The 18,800-nt window shown below is 36.5% G+C and overlaps 3 protein-coding genes across 4 annotated transcripts; 2 read left to right on the top strand and 1 right to left on the bottom strand.

Annotated features, from left to right (window-relative positions):
• Positions 1-1,936: 1,936 nt before the first annotated feature.
• On the top strand, positions 1,937-5,874 carry LOC147279305 (esterase-like). 2 transcript variants are annotated; one of them, XM_086251186.1, is made up of 5 exons: positions 1,937-2,266; positions 3,542-3,667; positions 4,122-4,291; positions 4,694-4,955; positions 5,386-5,874. In XM_086251186.1, the coding sequence occupies exons 1-5, from the start codon at positions 2,008-2,010 to the stop codon at positions 5,658-5,660; spliced, it is 1,092 nt and encodes a 363-aa protein (XP_086107312.1). In that variant the 5' UTR covers positions 1,937-2,007; the 3' UTR covers positions 5,661-5,874. The 2 variants fall into 2 exon arrangements, with proteins under 2 accessions (XP_086107312.1, XP_086107314.1); XM_086251188.1 differs by having other exon boundaries at positions 1,944-2,266; positions 3,542-3,751.
• Positions 5,875-10,190: 4,316 nt separating this feature from the next.
• Positions 10,191-13,277, top strand: PMI1 (plastid movement impaired1). The gene is given in 2 exon segments (XM_086251688.1): positions 10,191-12,800; positions 12,802-13,277. Coding segments are annotated over 2 exon segments (2,667 nt in total). The 5' UTR covers positions 10,191-10,397; the 3' UTR covers positions 13,066-13,277.
• Positions 13,278-14,347: 1,070 nt separating this feature from the next.
• Positions 14,348-17,023, bottom strand: LOC147279307 (uncharacterized). The gene is made up of 2 exons (XM_086251111.1): positions 16,516-17,023; positions 14,348-15,069 (listed from the first exon to the last, which is right to left on the bottom strand). The coding sequence occupies exons 1-2, from the start codon at positions 16,811-16,813 to the stop codon at positions 14,744-14,746; spliced, it is 624 nt and encodes a 207-aa protein (XP_086107237.1). The 5' UTR covers positions 16,814-17,023; the 3' UTR covers positions 14,348-14,743.
• Positions 17,024-18,800: the final 1,777 nt, after the last annotated feature.

Here is an 18,800-nt window from a genome sequence, read left to right on the forward strand (position 1 = left end):
GTTCGACAGCTTACCACCGAACGGAATCGAAATGTTCGGTAGACCAGTGCCGAACGACCTGCGAAACCCTATAACCCAAACCCGAAATTTCAATCTTGAAACCCAGAAAACCCGCACTCCAAATTATCTCAAACAGAAAAAAAAAAAAAAAAAAAAAAAAGGTCTTGGGATGGATTAACTAATTTAAATTTGATAAAAAAACCTAGTTTTGCATATGAATCAAAATAATTTAGCTTAAAGCATAACTATAAGTTGACAACAATGGCTATGATGTTGTAGTAAGGTGGTGAGACCACCAATGGCTAGAATACTATTGTATTAATATAGGAGAATTTTTAATGTGTAACCGATACACCGTTATGTGGTGTAATTAATTCAACGTGTAAGAGTATTATTAGACAGTATGTTTATCTCTTATAGGGTATAATATTAATAACATTCATCCATATTATGACATGTTAGATTAGTTACACTATGTGATAGTGTATCAATCACACCGAAAAATCAAACATTTGCATCATGCCAAAGAGGCATCTGCATCAACAGTCAAACATTTGCTTCCGCAACAACGTAAGGGTCTTCTCTGTGTTAATTGTATCGGTTTTGTGTTTGCCCATATTTATTTAGAAACTTGTATATTGAACTTTTCAGTGTTGAAAGAATTATGGTGTGGAATTTTGAAGTGATTTGAATGATTGAGCAAAGGTTGTTGGTACATAGCTTTGCTGGCCTCTTAATTTGTTGGATTCTAGCTAATCTCTGAACTATTATTTCAACATTAACCTTTTGCATGCCTTTGACACTAAACACACCACTAATTTTATGTTCTAGGAAGATTGGAAGAGCCTAGGGCAATACTAGAATGACCGAAAGTTCTATTATTTATAAAAAAAAAAAAAAAAAAAAAAAAAAAAAAAAGGAATGCTTATACTCCTACGGTCCTACCCGCTTCCTAAATCATAAGGAGATCGAGGTTTTGGAAGTAGCTGAATTCCATTAACTTTGTGCATGCCTTAGTTTTCTTTTTCTTTTTCTTCTCTCAATCAAAGTAACTGAATCTTGGGTCTTTTTAATTTATTTTTGTGAGCAAGTACTGCCAGTACCCCAAATTGTAACCCTCTAGAAGAAGGGGTACTACACCATGGCAATGTCCAAAAATTAGTTGTAGAAAAGAAAAGAATTTTGAGACTTGCTCATACCTAGGTTAAAACTAGGGAGCTCATTAGACATTTGAATGACAATGGCCCTCATACAATTTCATAGAGAGCTGATGATTTGAGCAATGTTTTTTGAGTGCCACACTCAATTTTAACTATTAGAAACAACGTAATATAAAATTTTTTACAAGAAATTGAATTCCAATATATCATTAAGCATTCACTGATGCTAAAAATTTGTCCTCAGGTGAACAAGATAGTTTCATCCAATAACAATGTTTTTAGACCTAAAAATGCTGCTTATTTGAGTTGTGGACAAAATTAATATAATACAAATTTATGGAAAAAGAAATTATTAAAATGTCACATCTTGTTACATCATAGTTTTTCTTAAAACATTGTTATTTATTATTTGAAATGCAATAAATGTTAGTTTTCAACTTTTCAACTTTTCAACAAACAAATTATTCCTCTAGTGGTATTCTTCTCCACTTTGTTAAAAATGACCAAATTTCAAAATTCAAAAAATGGTTTTTCTTGGTCCAACCAAACCAATACAACTCGCGCAGAGCACGTTGAAATGTCCTATGCCAATTTATTGCTAGATTTTCAACATGATTGAATATGTATGTACGTTATTGGCCAAAAAAGAATATGTATATACGTTATTGGCCAAAAAAGAATATGTACTATGTACCTTGCCAAATGCCTTTCTAGAAATTAATACAATGGAAATGAAATTCCACCTTCCCAGCTTGCACTATAAAAAACAAAAAGTACTACCCTATCTCTTTTGATTTTATCAGTTCTCAACTTCTCATCATCTGCATCCTTTTGGTATTTGCCCACTATGGAGTCTCTTAGTCCTAGAGCTATTATTTCTCTATTTTGGTCTTACATGCTTTTATCACATATTAGTACCACTTTGAGCCCTGCCTTGGCTTTGAAAGACTGTGGCTTTCCAGCCATCTTCAACTTTGGAGACTCAAATTCAGACACCGGTGGACTGGCTGCATCTCTTCTTCCACCATCCCCACCTTACGGTGAGACCTATTTTCATATGCCGGCCGGAAGATTCTCAGATGGCAGGCTCATAATCGATTTCCTCGGTATGTTTCTAGCTATATCTTCATTTTCTTATCCTATATATGTATATGTATATGTATGATAATATTCTTTTATAACAGTAAGTCTGGATCACACACATTCAGTTAAGAGTCAATTTATGGATCACACACATTCAGTTAAGAGTCAATTTATACGATGATTCAGATTCACAGTTTGATAAATATATATGTTGAGGACTCATGCTCATATATATATAGCTCCCTGTCATCTTAGTTTCCTCATATGCAAACGTCCCGTGAGTTCTTCTATGGTTGACAATTCAAACATATATATGCTTGTAGAAGAAATTGCTTTTGTTTTCCAAGGTCAAATTTGGCACAAAGTGGTAGGCCCAAGAAGCTCTCTGGACACTCATTTTCTTGATGATTTTCCATAGCATTAATTTCTAGGCTTATTCATACCATTGTCCCTTGTAAGATACACTTTTTTTCACTTTGCCCCCTGAAACTTAAATTCTCTCAGTTTGCCACCTGAACTTCAAACAATTGTTGCAAAAAACCCTATACCGTCAACTCTGTCAATTTTTCTGTTTAAAAAGCTGATGTGGCACCTATATGACATGGGTAGAACCCTTTTCTAGTTATGTAACATCCATGCAGACACTAAAAATTATAAAAAATATGATTATATGAGTAGGGGACGTTGCAAATTTCGAGCTTAATGTCAATTTTTTATAATTTTTAGTGTCTGTATGGATGTTACATAACTAGAAAAGGGTCCCACCTATGCCATATAGGTGTCACGTCATCTTTTTTAACGGAAAAATTGACAGAGTTGACGGCATAGGGTTTTTTGCAACAACTGTTTGAAGTTCAGGTGGCAAACTAAGAGGATTTAAGTTTCAGGAGGCAAAGTGAAAAAAAGTGTATCTTACAGGGGGCAATGGTATGAATAAGCCTAATTTCTATAATAAATAGAAATGATGAGCGAGAAGAAGTAGACGAAATCTACAATATGGTTGACCAGTCTATCTAAGACGAGAATCCAACTCTAACCATATAAAAAGTATTTTACTACTAGAATTATAAGCCCTACGGAATTTGGTTGCATGAACACAATATATTAATTACTGGTATGAATGTAATTACAAACTTAATTAAGGGCAAAATCAAACTTAATCATCTCGACCAATCATTCCCCACATTGTTGCAACATGCTTTTTCTACTCTATATCTTTCTGGGTTTTGATTGTTTGTTTGGTTTTTTTTTGTTTTTTTTTGTTTTCTGATTAAATTAACTTAAAATTTGTGGTTTAGCAAAGAGTCTTGGCTACCCCTATCTAAGCGCATATCTGGATTCCCTTGGGACCAACTTCACACGCGGTGCAAACTTTGCTACTGCAGCTTCCACCATCACACTGCCAAGTCTCATTCTACCAGCTGGTGGGTTCAGTCCCTTCTACCTCGATATTCAATACGTGCAGTTCATGCAACTAAAGTCCAGATCACAACTCATAAGGCATCGAGGTAAAAAACACTCAAATTTTAAGATTATTCGATCCTTCACATCAATTGATGTGTTTGCAAGGTGGTCTACTGCATCTCTAATGGAGTTGAGTGAGGTTGTTTATGTATGTCACGTGATAGCGCTGAGTAGCAGAATAATACCATACCGTCTTTTCAGTGAATTGTTTTATATATATATAACTTAACATTGTCACATAGTAGGAACAAATTGACACGTACATCACACCTTTATTAGAGATGGGTCAGTGATGTGATTCACAAATGTAATCTCTAACATTGTTCAGATTTTAGCATATGGCTACAATTATTCAGTGAGACATCATTTTTTAGCCAAAACTTTGCCATTAATGGAGCTTTGCTCAATTTGTAGGGGGAGTATTTGCAAGTTTAATGCCCAAGGAGGAATACTTCTCTAAAGCTTTATACACATTCGACATAGGTCAGAACGACCTTGGCCAAGGGTTCTTTGGTAACATGACTATACAGCAAGTCAATGCATCTGTTCCTGATATAATCAGTGGGTTCTCAACAAATATTAAGGTAATTAATCATTCACAGTGATATGTTTGGATCATGGTACATCAGACATGGGGTCTATAGGTTGGGTTAGGCTGGGTTAGGCTGGGCCAAGCCAACCACCCCATATAACCAAGAAGCCCATTTATTTGCCAATCAGGTGCAGTTGTTGACCCTTTACAGATTCTGGCCCAAATGAGGCCCACTAAAATATGAGTCATATTTCTAAGCCCTTTTAAAACATATAAAATTACATGGCATATATTTCATTAAGATCATGCATTCAAACATGATTTTACCTTATCAATCGACGTAATTAATAGTCTGGTAACATAACATGTTTGTTTGTCTGGTAAAAGAACATTTTTTTTAATTTTTTTTATTGCTCGTTATATAAATTGTGTTGCTAATGTTGTGACAATGTAGAAAATATATGATTTGGGAGCAAGGTCATTTTGGATCCACAACACAGGGCCAATTGGTTGCCTCCCTTACATTAATGCCAATTTTCCATCAGCTAAGGATGAGGTTGGCTGTGCAAAGCCCTACAATGAAGTAGCTCAGCATTTTAACCACAAGCTGAAGCAGGCCACACTTCAACTTAGGAAGGAACTTCCTTTGGCTGCATTCACTTATGTAGATGTCTATTCTGTCAAATATTCTCTTTACAAGGAACCCAAAAAATATGGTAAGCCACTAAGCCTTATTATTTCACAAAACATTCTAATATTTCATAATTACAAATTTGTAGCTTTTTTTTTTTCTTTCTCCTAAGCAATTTTAAGGATTCTGCTGGACTTAGGGCATGTTATTGATTTTGGTGGACATTTTGAAGAGTAATGTCCAAATCTCAAACTTTTAAATCGAAATTAGTTTGAAAGTTTTTCATTTGCTCATATATAATTATATATATATATATATATATATACATAAAGTCACTCTTAATCTCATTTATTTCTAACAAATAAGACATTGTCAAGTCATTCATCACATTATTTGTAATCAAAATTAAGAAAATGTTTTGGTAACCATGATATATTGCATTGGGAAAGCATGGAGTAATTCGATGAATCAAATTTTCTTCAATTGTATTAAAAATTGCCTGCAAAACTTTTCAGGGTTTGAGCTCCCACTTGTTGCTTGTTGTGGCTATGGTGGCAAGTATAACTACAACGGCAGTGCTGAATGTGGAGCAACAGTTACAGTGAATGGAAGCCAAATATTTGTTGGTTCATGCAAACAACCATCGGTTAGAGTGAATTGGGATGGTGTTCATTATACTGAGGCAGCTGCCAAGTTTGTTTTTGATAAAATTTCAACTGGAGCATTTTCAGATCCACCCCTACCCTTCAAGAAGGCATGTCACAGAAGTTTGGACAAAGAACTTAATTAGTCAATAAGTGCATGCATGTGAAAATGATTTGGTATTGCAATAATTGTCTTGTATCTCATAATACGTCCCTTAAGCCTTTAATTAGGTAATAATTTAGAACCCCACAGAAATTGAAGGCTCTGTGCATTTAGATTTTAATAAAAGGAACAACCTCTGTCTCACAAAGTCTTGTCCCATTTTACCAATCCATGTAAGTAGGCATGTAATTTCTCTCTTTCATCTACTTCAACACAATCCTTCTTGTGGCACTGGTTAAACTCATGGGTAGAACTTGTATTTGAAGACCGGCTTGCAAGGAAATGGTGCCCAAATACTTATATGCTACATATTTTAGAGGTACTTAGGCGACTAAGACTATGCTAACACTCCTCCTAGTGTGTTAAGGTGAAATGTGAGCATAGTGCCACATCGCTTGGGTACTTTTGAAATATGTTGTATATAATTATGCACTTGGACACCTTTTCCTTGTATGTTGGTTTTCAGGATACCTTATACCAATGTGTTTAATAATTTACACTCCTTGCAGGACTCACTTCACAAAAATCATCTATAACATGCCTACATATTGGGGGTTCCAAGGAGTACTGTGTACCATTAACATTTTTTTAATAAGAATTTCTTTTAGTAAAATATGGGAGAAGAGTAGCTTTTGAGGTTAGCCCAGATGGTGAGAATAGATGAGATAAGAATTAGAATTAAGTTTGATTCAGAGTTTGATTCTTTTCGATGGGAAAAAAAATTATATATATGCATGAGAAAAGAAAATTTGATCACTTACAAACTAGTAAAAGAAGATGAGAACTTGAACCTATCTAAAGAGATACATAGTAGAAGAAAGCTGGTGTCATGTGCGTTGTTCTAGCTTGAAGTGAAATAAAGATAAGGTTTTTTAGCAAGATGCACACCTGAATTTTGACTCGATTTGTATGTTACCACTTAAATTAGAAATTAAAGCAAGTTACCCTATGAATTAAAGTTTATTTGCAAGTACCACCTCCATCCAAATCTTCATGAGTATTTTAGTCTTTGAACTTGGGTGAGGAAGTTTTTGCCACCTCAACATGCTTAGTGGAAACGGTCAACCAATTACAAGTGGCCACATGTAGAATCATTTTTATTTTTCTATTTTTTACAAATTTTGAAAATGAATTAAAAATAGCTTCGGACTCAGAAAAATATACAAAAAAATTTTACGGACTCGTCTTGACTAATACTAATTTACTATGAAGTTAAATTATCAATTTTCCCTCCAAGAGTTTCTAGAAAATTTGGGAAGTCCAAATTTATTTCTAAAAAAATTAAAATAAATTTCTTGCCATAAAATAAATTCTATAAAAATTGTAGAATTTTTGTAAAGTCTCAGAAGAATTCTAAAAAATATTTTGAAAATTACCAAAAACCTGTTTTAGAGAATTATTTCGAGATTTTATGAAAATTCTAGAATTTTTCTAGAATTTATTTTCCTCTAAGACTGAGAGGTCTTTTGGGTAGCAAGTGTTCACGAGAAAGGTAGTGTTAGTTTTTGAAAGACTAATGGTGCAGACCTTGTATTTTTTTGGAGTTCGAGAAATTATCCTATGAATTTTCAAAAAGTCTAGAGTATTTTAATTTTTTAGAAATAAATTTGGACTTCCCAAATTTTCTAGAAACTCTTGGAGGGAAAATTGATAATTTGACTGTATAGTAAATTAGTATTAGTCAAGATGAGTTCGTAAGAATTTTTCGTATATTTTTCTGAGTCCGAAGCTATTTTTAATTAATTTTCAAAATTTGTAAAAATAGAAAATTGATTTTACATGTGGCCACTTGTAATTGGTTGGGTCTTGCCACTAAGCATGCTGAGGTGGCAAAAACTTCCTCACCCAAGTTCAAAGACTAAAATACCCATGAGGATTTGGATGAAGGTGGTAACTTGCAAATAAAATTTAATTCATGAGATAACTTGCTTCAATTTTTAATTTAGGTAGTAATATACAAATCGAGTCAAAGTGCAGGTGGTATCTTGTTAAAAAGCCTAAAGATAAAAGGAGAGAAAAGAAGGTTAGAGTGAGGCCGACAAGGTGTCAAGAGCAGTCTCATAAATGGTAGCTATATATTTGCAGATTATGCAATGGATTTCCTCAAAATTGAAAAGTTGTTCATTTGACCTGTGCTAGGCTGCTAGCTAGCTAGCTTCAGAAAAAAGATGTCCTATAAATTATGGCTTTATCGAAACCGACCACATGCCTTCCAGTTTTCCACAGCAAATAGTTTCAGTCAAATTGGCCATATTTGCATCTTCGCTTAATATCTAGGGTTGTAGGTAATTCGTGTGCGGCTCTTGCGATTTTGGCCCACAACATTTGAAGTTTTTCTCAATTTCCATGTACGTCCCAAAGCAAATCTATATCAATTAATTCATTAATGGTCCAATAACTCCAATTGGCTAGAGCTTAGAGTATTATTGTACTGGAGAATTTTTAATGTGTAATCGATACATGTTATGTGATATAACCAAGGGTTTAAATTTCGAAATTTTTGGCGAAATTTTGCTGAAAATTTCGATTTTGAAGGGATCCGAAATTTTAACACTGATTCAACAAAAATTCGAAATATTTCGGCCGAAATTTCGGGCGAAATTTTAAACACCCTACCAGCCAAATTTTTTGAATTTCAGAGAAATTTCGTCACCTCCACTGCTCCACAAGGACCACAACAACGGAACAACCCAATATCCCAAGAATTCCCAACTAATCAACTTACCTCACCTACACAGTCGAGGGAGAAAGAAGGCGTGGCGGGGGGAGGCAGAGTAGCGGCAGCGGCAGATTGAGGGAGAATGATGCGATGGCAGGGGGGCGACGGCAGGGGGCGACGGCGGGGGGCTACGGCAGGGGGGCGACGATGGGGGGGCGACGGCAGGGGAGAGAGAGAGAGAGAGAGAGAGAGAGAGAGAGAGAGAGAGAGAGAGAAAAAAAAAACAATGGAGCTTGGAAGCCTTGAACTGCAGACTCGGGGAGAACTGGAGAAGATAGGAAAAAGAAGAAAAAAAAGAGAAAAGAAAGGAAAGAAAAAGAAGAAAAAAAAAAAGAAAAGAAAGGAAAGGAAAAGAAGAAAAAAAAAGAAAAATAAAGGAAAAAAGGAAAATTAAAATTAAAAAAAAGAAAAAAATTAAATGGTTTAGGATTTATTAGGGTTTGAGGCCTTTGGGCAATTGTAAAAAAAAAAATAGTTTGGAGTTTCGTTTGACCATTTTGGAGTTTCATTTAATTGTTTTTAAATCCTAAACTAGTAAACTATAATATATTTCTATATAAAAAATAATTTAAAATACCCTAAAGGGCCTAAACTCTAATATCATATATCATAACCTAAACAATATAGAATATAGATTATAAAATACATAGGGTTTAGTGTATAGATTATATAGTATAAATAATATACTAATTTTATTTAACAGTATTTGTCTCCAGCGTGCATTATATTCATCTTATATCACATAAAACCTACTATATAATTTGGTTTATTCAATTTTTTTTTATCAATTTAGTAGATAATATGTTAAATAAACATATGGTAAAGTTTCATTCAAAATTTCCGTATTTTGATAGCAATTTCCATCATTTCCGTCTAATTTTTGTCGAAATTTAAAAATCTTCGAAATTTTCGTCGAAATTTCCATCGAAATTTCCTCGAAACCCGAAATTTTATTCCTTGGATATAACTAATACGTATGAGCGTATTATTAGAGGATATGTTTATCTCTATAGGGTATAATATTAATAACATTCATTTATATTATGACACATTAAATTAGTCAAATTACGTGACAGTGTATCGGTCACACCGAAAATCTCTCATAATATAGTATTTAGGGTAGGTTGCGTGGTTAATGTCAATGTTAATGCAAATCAATCGAATTTTTATTAAATCATTGTGACTCTTTAAAGATGGAACAATATAAAGGTCATTTATGTGAAAAAGTATCACTTTACTAAAAGAAGTAAAAATCTTTAGTTATGCATATTGCTGTCGTCCAGTAACCTAACCAATAATAACATAAGGAAATTAGGGAAACCCACTTAGATGATGGGTACATGTGACTCATCTTTGTAAATATGTTACAATTGGTGTTAATGGTTCCCTGTTCACCAGTTCAGTCTTCTCTGGCATCCAATCCCAACATGAAAACCATTCATTTCACAATTCACAGTGATGGAAGTACTTGACTTGTCCAAATTTCTGGAATGATAGTGATGGTAAATAACAAGACAATGTTAGAAGCTTCATGGAAAACAAACCACATTGTAAAAGAATAACTCTCTATACACATTAAGGTAGCAGAAAGAAGAAACCAAAATTTAATTAATTCTCTGGGACCAGAGGTAGTTTCCATTCCTCATTGAGTCATTGTTTTCCAATCAATGTCTCTTTCAGCAGAGAAGAAGAGAGAGGGATGGAGAGATGAGACACAAACAAACGCTTTCCTCTTATCCTTCACACAATTCATTGGCTCAGGTGGAACTATCGATATATCATCAACCACCATTTAACTCACAAATTCATGGCACTTTCTCCACCTCACAAACCCCCTAACCACGTGATCAACCCCTTATCATCATCTTCCTCTCCTTCATTCCTTCTCTGCTATTGCTATGCATCTAATTTCAATAATTTCAGTACCCTTTTCACCTCTTGCACCAATTCAATCCTCTTAGCTCTGTTTTGCTCTGTTTGCTCTGTTTTCTCTGTTCGGCAATGGCGGCCGAAAACTCAGCAGCAACCAGCAACAGCAGGAGAAACTCCAACACTCAGCTCCTGGAAGAGCTCGAAGCGCTGAGCGAGTCCCTCTACCAATCCCACACTGCCACCACCACCGCCGCCACTCGAAGAACCGCCTCCCTTGCTCTGCCTCGAAGCTCAATCCCTTCATTCCCATCAAACAATGAAATCGTTTCCACAGCCAAAGTTGAAGAGATGAGACCGAATCCCAGATCGCGAAGGCGCATGTCATTGTCGCCCTGGCGTTCCCGCCCCAAGCTCAACGACGACGAAGACCAGGAGCCAAAGAAAGCGTTGAATGTGAAGAGCTTGAATGACAGAGAAACTAGTACTAGCAATGAAAAAAAGGGTATCTGGAATTGGAAGCCAATTCGTGCTCTGTCCCACATTGGAATGCACAAACTGAGCTGCTTGTTCTCCATTGAGGTTGTCACTGCACAAGGCCTTCCAGCCTCAATGAATGGCCTTCGTCTTTCGGTCTGTGTTAGGAAGAAGGAGACCAAAGACGGCGCGGTTCAAACAATGCCGTCAAGGGTGTCACAGGGGGCTGCAGATTTCGAAGAAACACTCTTTGTTAGGTGCCATGTGTATTGCAGTGCTGGCCATCATGGGAAGCAGCACCTCAAGTTTGAGCCGCGGCCGTTTTGGATATATGTGTTTGCTGTTGATGCTGAAGAGCTTGATTTTGGGAGGAGTTCAGTGGATTTGAGTCAGCTGATTCAGGAGTCTGTTGAGAAGAACTACCAAGGTACGCGAATTCGGCAATGGGATACGAGTTTTAGTCTTTTGGGGAAGGCCAAAGGAGGCGAGCTTGTGCTCAAGTTGGGGTTTCAGATTATGGAGAAGGATGGTGGGATTGGGATTTACAGTCAGGCTGAGGAATTGAAGTCTGGTAAGTCTAAGAATTTCAGTTCATCTTTTGCTAGGAAGCAGTCAAAGACTTCATTTAGTGTGCCTAGTCCAAAGCTATCAAGCAGAGGAGAGGCTAATTGGACTCCTTCAAAGAAAGGAACAGCAGCTGATCTTCATGGGATTGATGAGCTGAACCTTGATGAGCCAAACCCAGCTCCATTATCTTCTTCTTCAGCTCAGAAGCCAAAAGAAGTTAAAGAACCAGCAGGGCCAAAGGTGGAGGATCTTGATATGCCAGAATTTGAAGTGGTGGATAAAGGAGTGGAGTTTCAAGACAAGGTGTTGGAGGAGTATGAGGAAGAGAAATCAGAGTTATCTGTGGGAGAAAAATCAGCTGCATCAAGTGAGGTTGTGAAGGAAATTGTGCAAGACCAGGTGCATGTGACAAGATTGACAGAGCTTGATTCAATTGCTCAGCAGATTAAGGCCCTTGAGTCTTTGATGGGTGAAGAAAAAGTTGACAACAAAGACGAAGAAGAAATCGAGTCACCAAAATTGGAGGCAGATGAAGAAACAGTGACAAAGGAGTTTCTTCAAATGCTTGAGAATGAGGAGATCATAAATGAGTATAAACTGAGTCAAAGTGATATTCCTCCTCTTGAACTTGAAGGAGCAGAGGACTCTGCAGAGGCTGAATCAGAGGTTTACCTTTCGGATCTCGGAAAGACCTTAGGCTGTGTGGTTCAAACCAGGGATGGAGGGTACTTGGCAGCCATGAATCCTCTAAATGTTGTAGTAGCAAAGAAAGAGACTCCGAAACTGGCCATGCAGATTTCGAAACCATTTGTTCTGCCATGGGATCAGTCCATGAGTGGATTTGAATTGTTTCAGAGGATTGCAGCTGTTGGACTTGATGAGCTGAGTTCCCAGATTTTAACTTTGATGGCCATGGATGACCTGATGGATAAAACCGCAGAGCAGATTGCTTTCGAAGGCATTGCTTCGGCAATCATCCAAGGGAGGAACAAAGAAGGTGCTAGTTCCAGTGCTGCACGCACCATTGCTGCTGTTAAGATCATGTCAAGTGCAATGAATACAGGTAGGAAAGAGAGGATTTCAACTGGGATTTGGAATGTGAGTGAAAACCCTTTGACTGCAGAAGACATTCTTGCTTTCTCAATGCAGAAAATTGAGGGAATGGCTCTTGAAGCGTTGAGAATTCAGGCTGAAATGGCTGAGGAAGAAGCCCCATTTGATGTTTCAGCAATTAGTAATGGTACCAAAAATGAAACTCACCCACTTGCTTCTTGTGTGTCACTGGAGGATTGGATTAAGAACCACAGCTTGGCCAATTCAGTTGGTGATCATCAGCTAGAGACAATCACACTGGCAGTGGTGGTTCAGCTGAGGGATCCAATAAGGAGGTACGAGGCAGTGGGAGGGCCTATGATTGCGCTTATTTACGCGACGCGATCTGAGACCATTGATCAGGTGGATTATAAGTATGGAGAGGAGGAGGAGGAGGAAAAAGAAGTTCAAAGTGACAAGTTTGCATGTGGGGGGTTTGAAGGTGAGGACAAGAGAGAAGAGGATTAATGCATGGGACAGTGAGAAGCAGAGGCTGACTGCAATGCAGTGGCTGGTTGCTTATGCATTGGCAAAGGCTGGGAAGAAAGGCAAACATGTGTCATCATCTAAAGGTCCAGATTTGTTGTGGAGCATCTCTTCAAGAGTAATGGCTGATATGTGGCTCAAATACATGAGAAACCCAGATGTAAAGTTCACCAAGTGAAAGCTCCAAATGTACTGTGTTTTTCAGTCAGCTATACCATTTATTTTTGCATTTTATTAATTTGTAGTCATATACAAGGAGTAAAACAGTGCAAGTACTAGATGTAGTTAGCACATTGAGAGTGACAGACGTTCTAAAATTTGTTAACAGCTCCAAATATTGAAATTTGATGGCACTTGTGAATATACAGCTTCTCAGAATCTCATTTCTCATTGTGAAACTTGGCAAAGATAAACATGAATTTGGGAATAGATTCACTTTTTTTCAAGGCTAAGAAAAATAATACAAGTCTTTCAAACTAAAGGCTGCCCCTTGTGAGCAATAGTGTCATGTGTTTTAGCACTGTATTAAGAATATGTTTAAATACTTTGAGGGAGATCCCAAGAGGATGGAATTTTTGAAAGAGTAAAGTCCAAATTGCAGGTAGATTGCAGGCCTTGATGGACGTTTGTAATGCAATGTGATCCCTGATTTGTAGGGATAACCATTGATTCAGAAGTCAAAGTAATTCAAACCAAATCGGACATGGCCCGTTAATAATTATGTCTTCCCTAAATAATTTATGTCAATGTCATGCAAGCCACAATCTATTAAGTGAGTTAAACATACGAATATTGTATGACATACAAATACATTTAATAATTTATAAATATATATCATATTATAAAAAATAAACCCATTAAAATTCTAAGAGTTATAAAATGTGTTTGTATACATACCATAAAATTGTTCTTATTGACTATATCATATAGGCATAGTCATATAGGTGCCTAATATGATATAATGTAGATCAATTTATGTCATGTCATCAAATTCACTTTAAATTTATTATCTTCGTGTCATGTTTATCTGACCCATTTTATAACTTTAGTGTTATTAATGAAATTGGGTGAACAACCATGTCTTGTCATTTTCATACACCAGTACACTGTACACCACATAGGAAAACTTTTCAAAACCTACACCGTGGTCCTAAGTCTAAGCAACCATTAATGGTCCCTTTGTTTGAGCAAGCCAGATCTTTCGGACAAATTGCACCATCGAAGGAGACAAGTAAACAAATTTGGCCTAATCACTCTTGCCAAGTACATCACATGGATGATGACTTGCACATGGGGAGAATAAGTGAGACTCATCGTTAACATTTTTAATTCATCATTATTAAAAACATGTTAACAAATTCATACCATTTTTTTTTCCATTAATTTATTAAAACATTGGTGAATCACAATTCCATTTTAATTTTCTTTATGAGAGGGAACAAAATATTCCACCATCAAGATTCAAGACAATTATCAGACAAGTTCCAAAACCACAGCAAATGGGCCCTTTGCTCCATTGTTTCCCACTTTGTGAACCTAACATGGGTCTGGCTTCACAATGTTCGGTATGGGGAGAGGAACTTACAAATCAATTTTCTTCCATAACAATGTGAATCCAAAGCATACTTCAAGAACCCTTTTACAGCCTGTACTGTTTAAAGAAATGAAGAAAAACAAAAGAGAAAAGGAAACCCAAGAATTTTGAAAGCACATAAAGCACATTTTTAGGGAATGATAAAGTGAAGATCGAATTTGACTACCACACCTTCAATAATGTATGACTTTATTGAGCTTCTACCCACAAATGAGTATGGTGGAGGAAAATACTTGTGTCACTTTCTGTACAACACCCCCCTTTATTCCATGGTCCTCCTCTTTGTCAGACTTCTTATCCAACCCTGCTTCCTTACCTTGACTCCTTCCACCTTGTTGTTGACATGGCACGCACTGCCCTTGTTGGACCTCTTCCATCTGATGAGCTGGAACAGGTGCCCAATCCTCTTCCGCCACCTAAGCGGGGTGTGAGATTTCCCATGCTCTATCACACACTTGGTCTCCTTGGCCTCCTTGCTGAAGTTGTGATTCCAGGACATGTTGCAATGATCTAGGGACACCTTAGAGACTTTGTTCTTCTCCCATGAAGCAACTCCATTCTCTTCAAACTTGATTGATATGAATGAGTCTGCAAAACCCGTTTGGATAGTGAATGTGTCGTTACGGTGGGTGCCCAAAGAAATTCAAAATACGTGCAAACACCCGCAAATTACACACATGCATATCATATATGATTGGTGCTTAATAGTTGTATATGTATGCTTAGGACATGATTTTTTTTTTTTGACCAATATGCTTAGGACATGATTAAGTGGTTAGTTACAACATTAAAATGGATGCAAGAAAAGGCCTAATATTGGCTCCCTCCTATGTTCTCATTTGCCCAATTAAAAACAATTGTAATTCCTAAAGTAAAATGCTAATTGTATCAATTTTGTCTTCCAACTTTCTTTTACAACGTGTATGGGACATGATATGCACTACATTATTGCAATAAAAAAACAACAATGTTGTAGAGCTCAATGTACATTGCAATAGTTTCATTATTATTGTGTTGGAATGGAGAGAGAGAGAGAGAGAGAGAGAGAGAGAGAGAGAGAGAGAGAGAGAGAGAGAGAGAGAGAGAGGTTGAGTATTTTTTTTGGCCAACCGAGAGAAGGTTGAGTATAAGCAAAGAGAAAGGATTGATTATGAGAGGAAAACAATTGGAAGTTTGAACTATAAATAAGGTAATATGTAATTATCACACTACTTTTGCTTAATATAGAGAACATTTATTTGGAAAAAAAATAAATATGGAGTCCATTTAAGATATATCTAAAGAGGGTTTTTTTTTCTAATAAATAATCTAGATTTGAAGGAGTTTAATTAGTGCCCTTTACTTATTTTGAAATGAATAACCAAATGTAATTGCACAAAAGCTCATAAAGAGTCAAGACAACTATAATTTACTTTAAGCAAGAAGTTTAATTAAATGCCTCATTTACTTTAAAACCAAAACAAAAAAGAAACAAACAAATGTAGCTTGGCCAGTAGGATGTAGCCTTTTCAGAAAACAATTCTTAAATAAATCATTTTCTTATGAAACCTAAGTCAGAATGATTAGACAATCCGTCAACAGCTCTTGAATTATATTTCATGGACGTTGTAGTAATTATCACAAGGTCCATGATTAATTTCAAATCCCATTCCCCCCTCCCAAAGAAAAAAAAAAAAAAAACAGATGCTTCTTCATGTATGTATGTCCCTAAAATCCCAACTCTGTTTATGCTATCTGACAACTGATTTTCCTTTTCATATTGTTATGGGTCTTGAACAACCAATGTGATTTGTTTTAAAAGTAACTCCTGCATCTCCAATCTGCCATTACATAGTTTTGTATGAACCTATAATTTTGTCATTATTACACAAAAAAGTAATTAATTAAGCAAGCAACATAGGCCAAGCCAACACACACAAACAGACACATACAAATCCAACTCCTTAGGACCTTAACCTTGTTTATATCACCAGCAATTAACTCATGGCCACTAAAGAGAAGAAAATTTGCCACAGACCCATATGAAAACATTACCTTCTTGGCTGGTGGAAGCATCTTGATCCAAGCTGTAATTATCTGCAGGTTTCCAGTGTGGGAATTCAAGCCGGTTGAGAAAAGAGCTGAAAGCAAAGATCTTGGGAATGCCACTTTGACTACTTCTATGAGTACTGCCTCTGCTGGAAGCTGAGGCATGGTGGTGGTGGTGGCCTTTTCTTGAAGCCAATATGAGAAGCCTCTCAGTCAAGCAGAGTGAGCAGACCCCAACAACCACCTCTTTGGGGTGGAAATAGCAGTAGGAGTTGTCTTCTCTGTACCCATTTTTGCCGTTCATGTTATGGAATTGAGATTTGAGAAAAGGTGAGGGTTGAAGAAGAAAGAAGAAAGTGAAAGTGAGAATTTTTGTGACCCTGAAAAGAGAGAATGTTAAGTTTGTGTCTCAGAGAATACACACGGTATGTGTGTATGGTGGAAGCCATTTATAGTTTGGAAACAACTGTGGATCAACGGAGGTGATCATGAGGTTGGCCCACAAGTCAATTTGACCAATATAATAATAAAATGTAGGAATTGAACATGTATAGACTATCTTGGCCAAAAAAAGAACATGTATATTGGGAATTTTGAGAGGTGTTGTGAGTTTCAAGGCATCTCTAACTGCTTGATTTCACTAAGTAGACATTTCACATGGCTAAGTTCCAAAGTGTAAGAGTCATCAAACGTGTAAAATTTCTGTTCATTTATTTTCTTTGGCATCGGACTATGGGAGAGAGTGTGATATCATGGACATTATATTGGGATATGGGACGCTTATAAGGCTAAAATAAATAACTTATTGAAAGCAATATAATCCAATTAGTAAGTTTTTGGGTTTAACTTAAGTACAAGGAATGTTGAAGAAATGAATCAGGATTAAGATTAAAAATTGATTTCAACTAATTATTTTGTGTACCACCTTTATAATAAGGATAAGATTGTATATATGAATTTCACTTTTATTAAAGAGATGATATGCAAAATAATTAATTAAGATGATACAAAATCTGTATTAACTTGGACCAAAAAGAGGAAAGGAGGACTAGGCATCAAACAATGGGTATTAAGTTCGAATTCCAGACTTCCATTATAGTCAGGTTGAGTAGGGCCAACCATTTTTCTCAACTTATAATAAATGTAAAAAATATACTGTTAAGACTTGTTTGATATGCCGTATTAAGTTGTAATGGACTGGAGTGAAATGGTGTAGTCTAATATGGCCAAATAATCAATAGAGAGTATGGTCCAATATAATACAGTTAAGTACAATTCAGTCTAATCCAATCCTTTTGCCTATTTTCTTGACATCAGACTGCTTCACTTAATTTGCTGATATTTCCTACTTTTCAAGGCACAATGTGAAGTATTCGTTCTAGATTTCTAGTGCTTAGAGATGGAGTCAACTGATACTGATGCATTTCAGTCGATTATGGTAGATCTTAATTCTTAAACATGTATTTCCTAAAGTGAAGACTTGATTGCCCTTGGAATTTGACAAACCAACCCAAGTAGGCAAGTACCCAAAGTACCCAACCCTATCGAAAACAGTTTAGTTTGGAGTCTTTGGACATGGAGTCGGCCACTGGCATGTGGGTTGAAGTCAAAAAGTGCGACTCCCACTTGATCTCAACTTTATAAAATATAAAGGCATGGGATGTAACTAAAGCATAGGGAATGCAAAAGTGCTTAAAGCCTTTTGGGTTTAGGGTGTGGACTATGAGCCTTGGTAGCCTTGTGTAGGTGTTTAGGGCATGCCCCTCTATAATAGAGGCTGTGGTGTGAGTGTGTGACTGGTTTTCATCACATCTTGGAAAAGGCTGTGGTGCATACCTTTCTCCAACAACTGAATGTTAGTATAGGTGAATGTGGTGTTTAGTAATTAAAATCTTGGCCTAGGCTTAGATTTTGCAAATTCCTTGTGAAAGCAAAAATTAATGTTTTCTTTTTATATGTTATTACCAACCGTCCCTTGTTGGGCATTTCTTACTCAATCATCTGATGGGCATTTGCAGGCCTCGTGGTGTCTGTGTGATCTCCTCTTTGTTAAGAGAGAGAGAGAGAGAGAGAGAGAGAGAGAGAGAGAGAGAGGTGAATGCAGTGGAGTGGGGTATGAATGGAACATCCTAAAAGGGGCATAAAGGTGATGGAAACAAAGAAAGTAATGGGCACATGGGTGGCGGGGGTGGGGTTGCTTCTAATTTCGTTGCCTCCAGTCAATCTGGTTCGTATCAATGGATGGACCAGAGTTGGATGATGAAACAGCTCTCCCTTCACTTCTAGTTTCT

The sequence above is a fragment of the Dryas octopetala genome, chromosome 7 (genome assembly GCF_963921425.1).
Source record: "Dryas octopetala chromosome 7, drDryOcto1.1, whole genome shotgun sequence".
Taxonomy (NCBI): Eukaryota; Viridiplantae; Streptophyta; class Magnoliopsida; order Rosales; family Rosaceae; genus Dryas; species Dryas octopetala.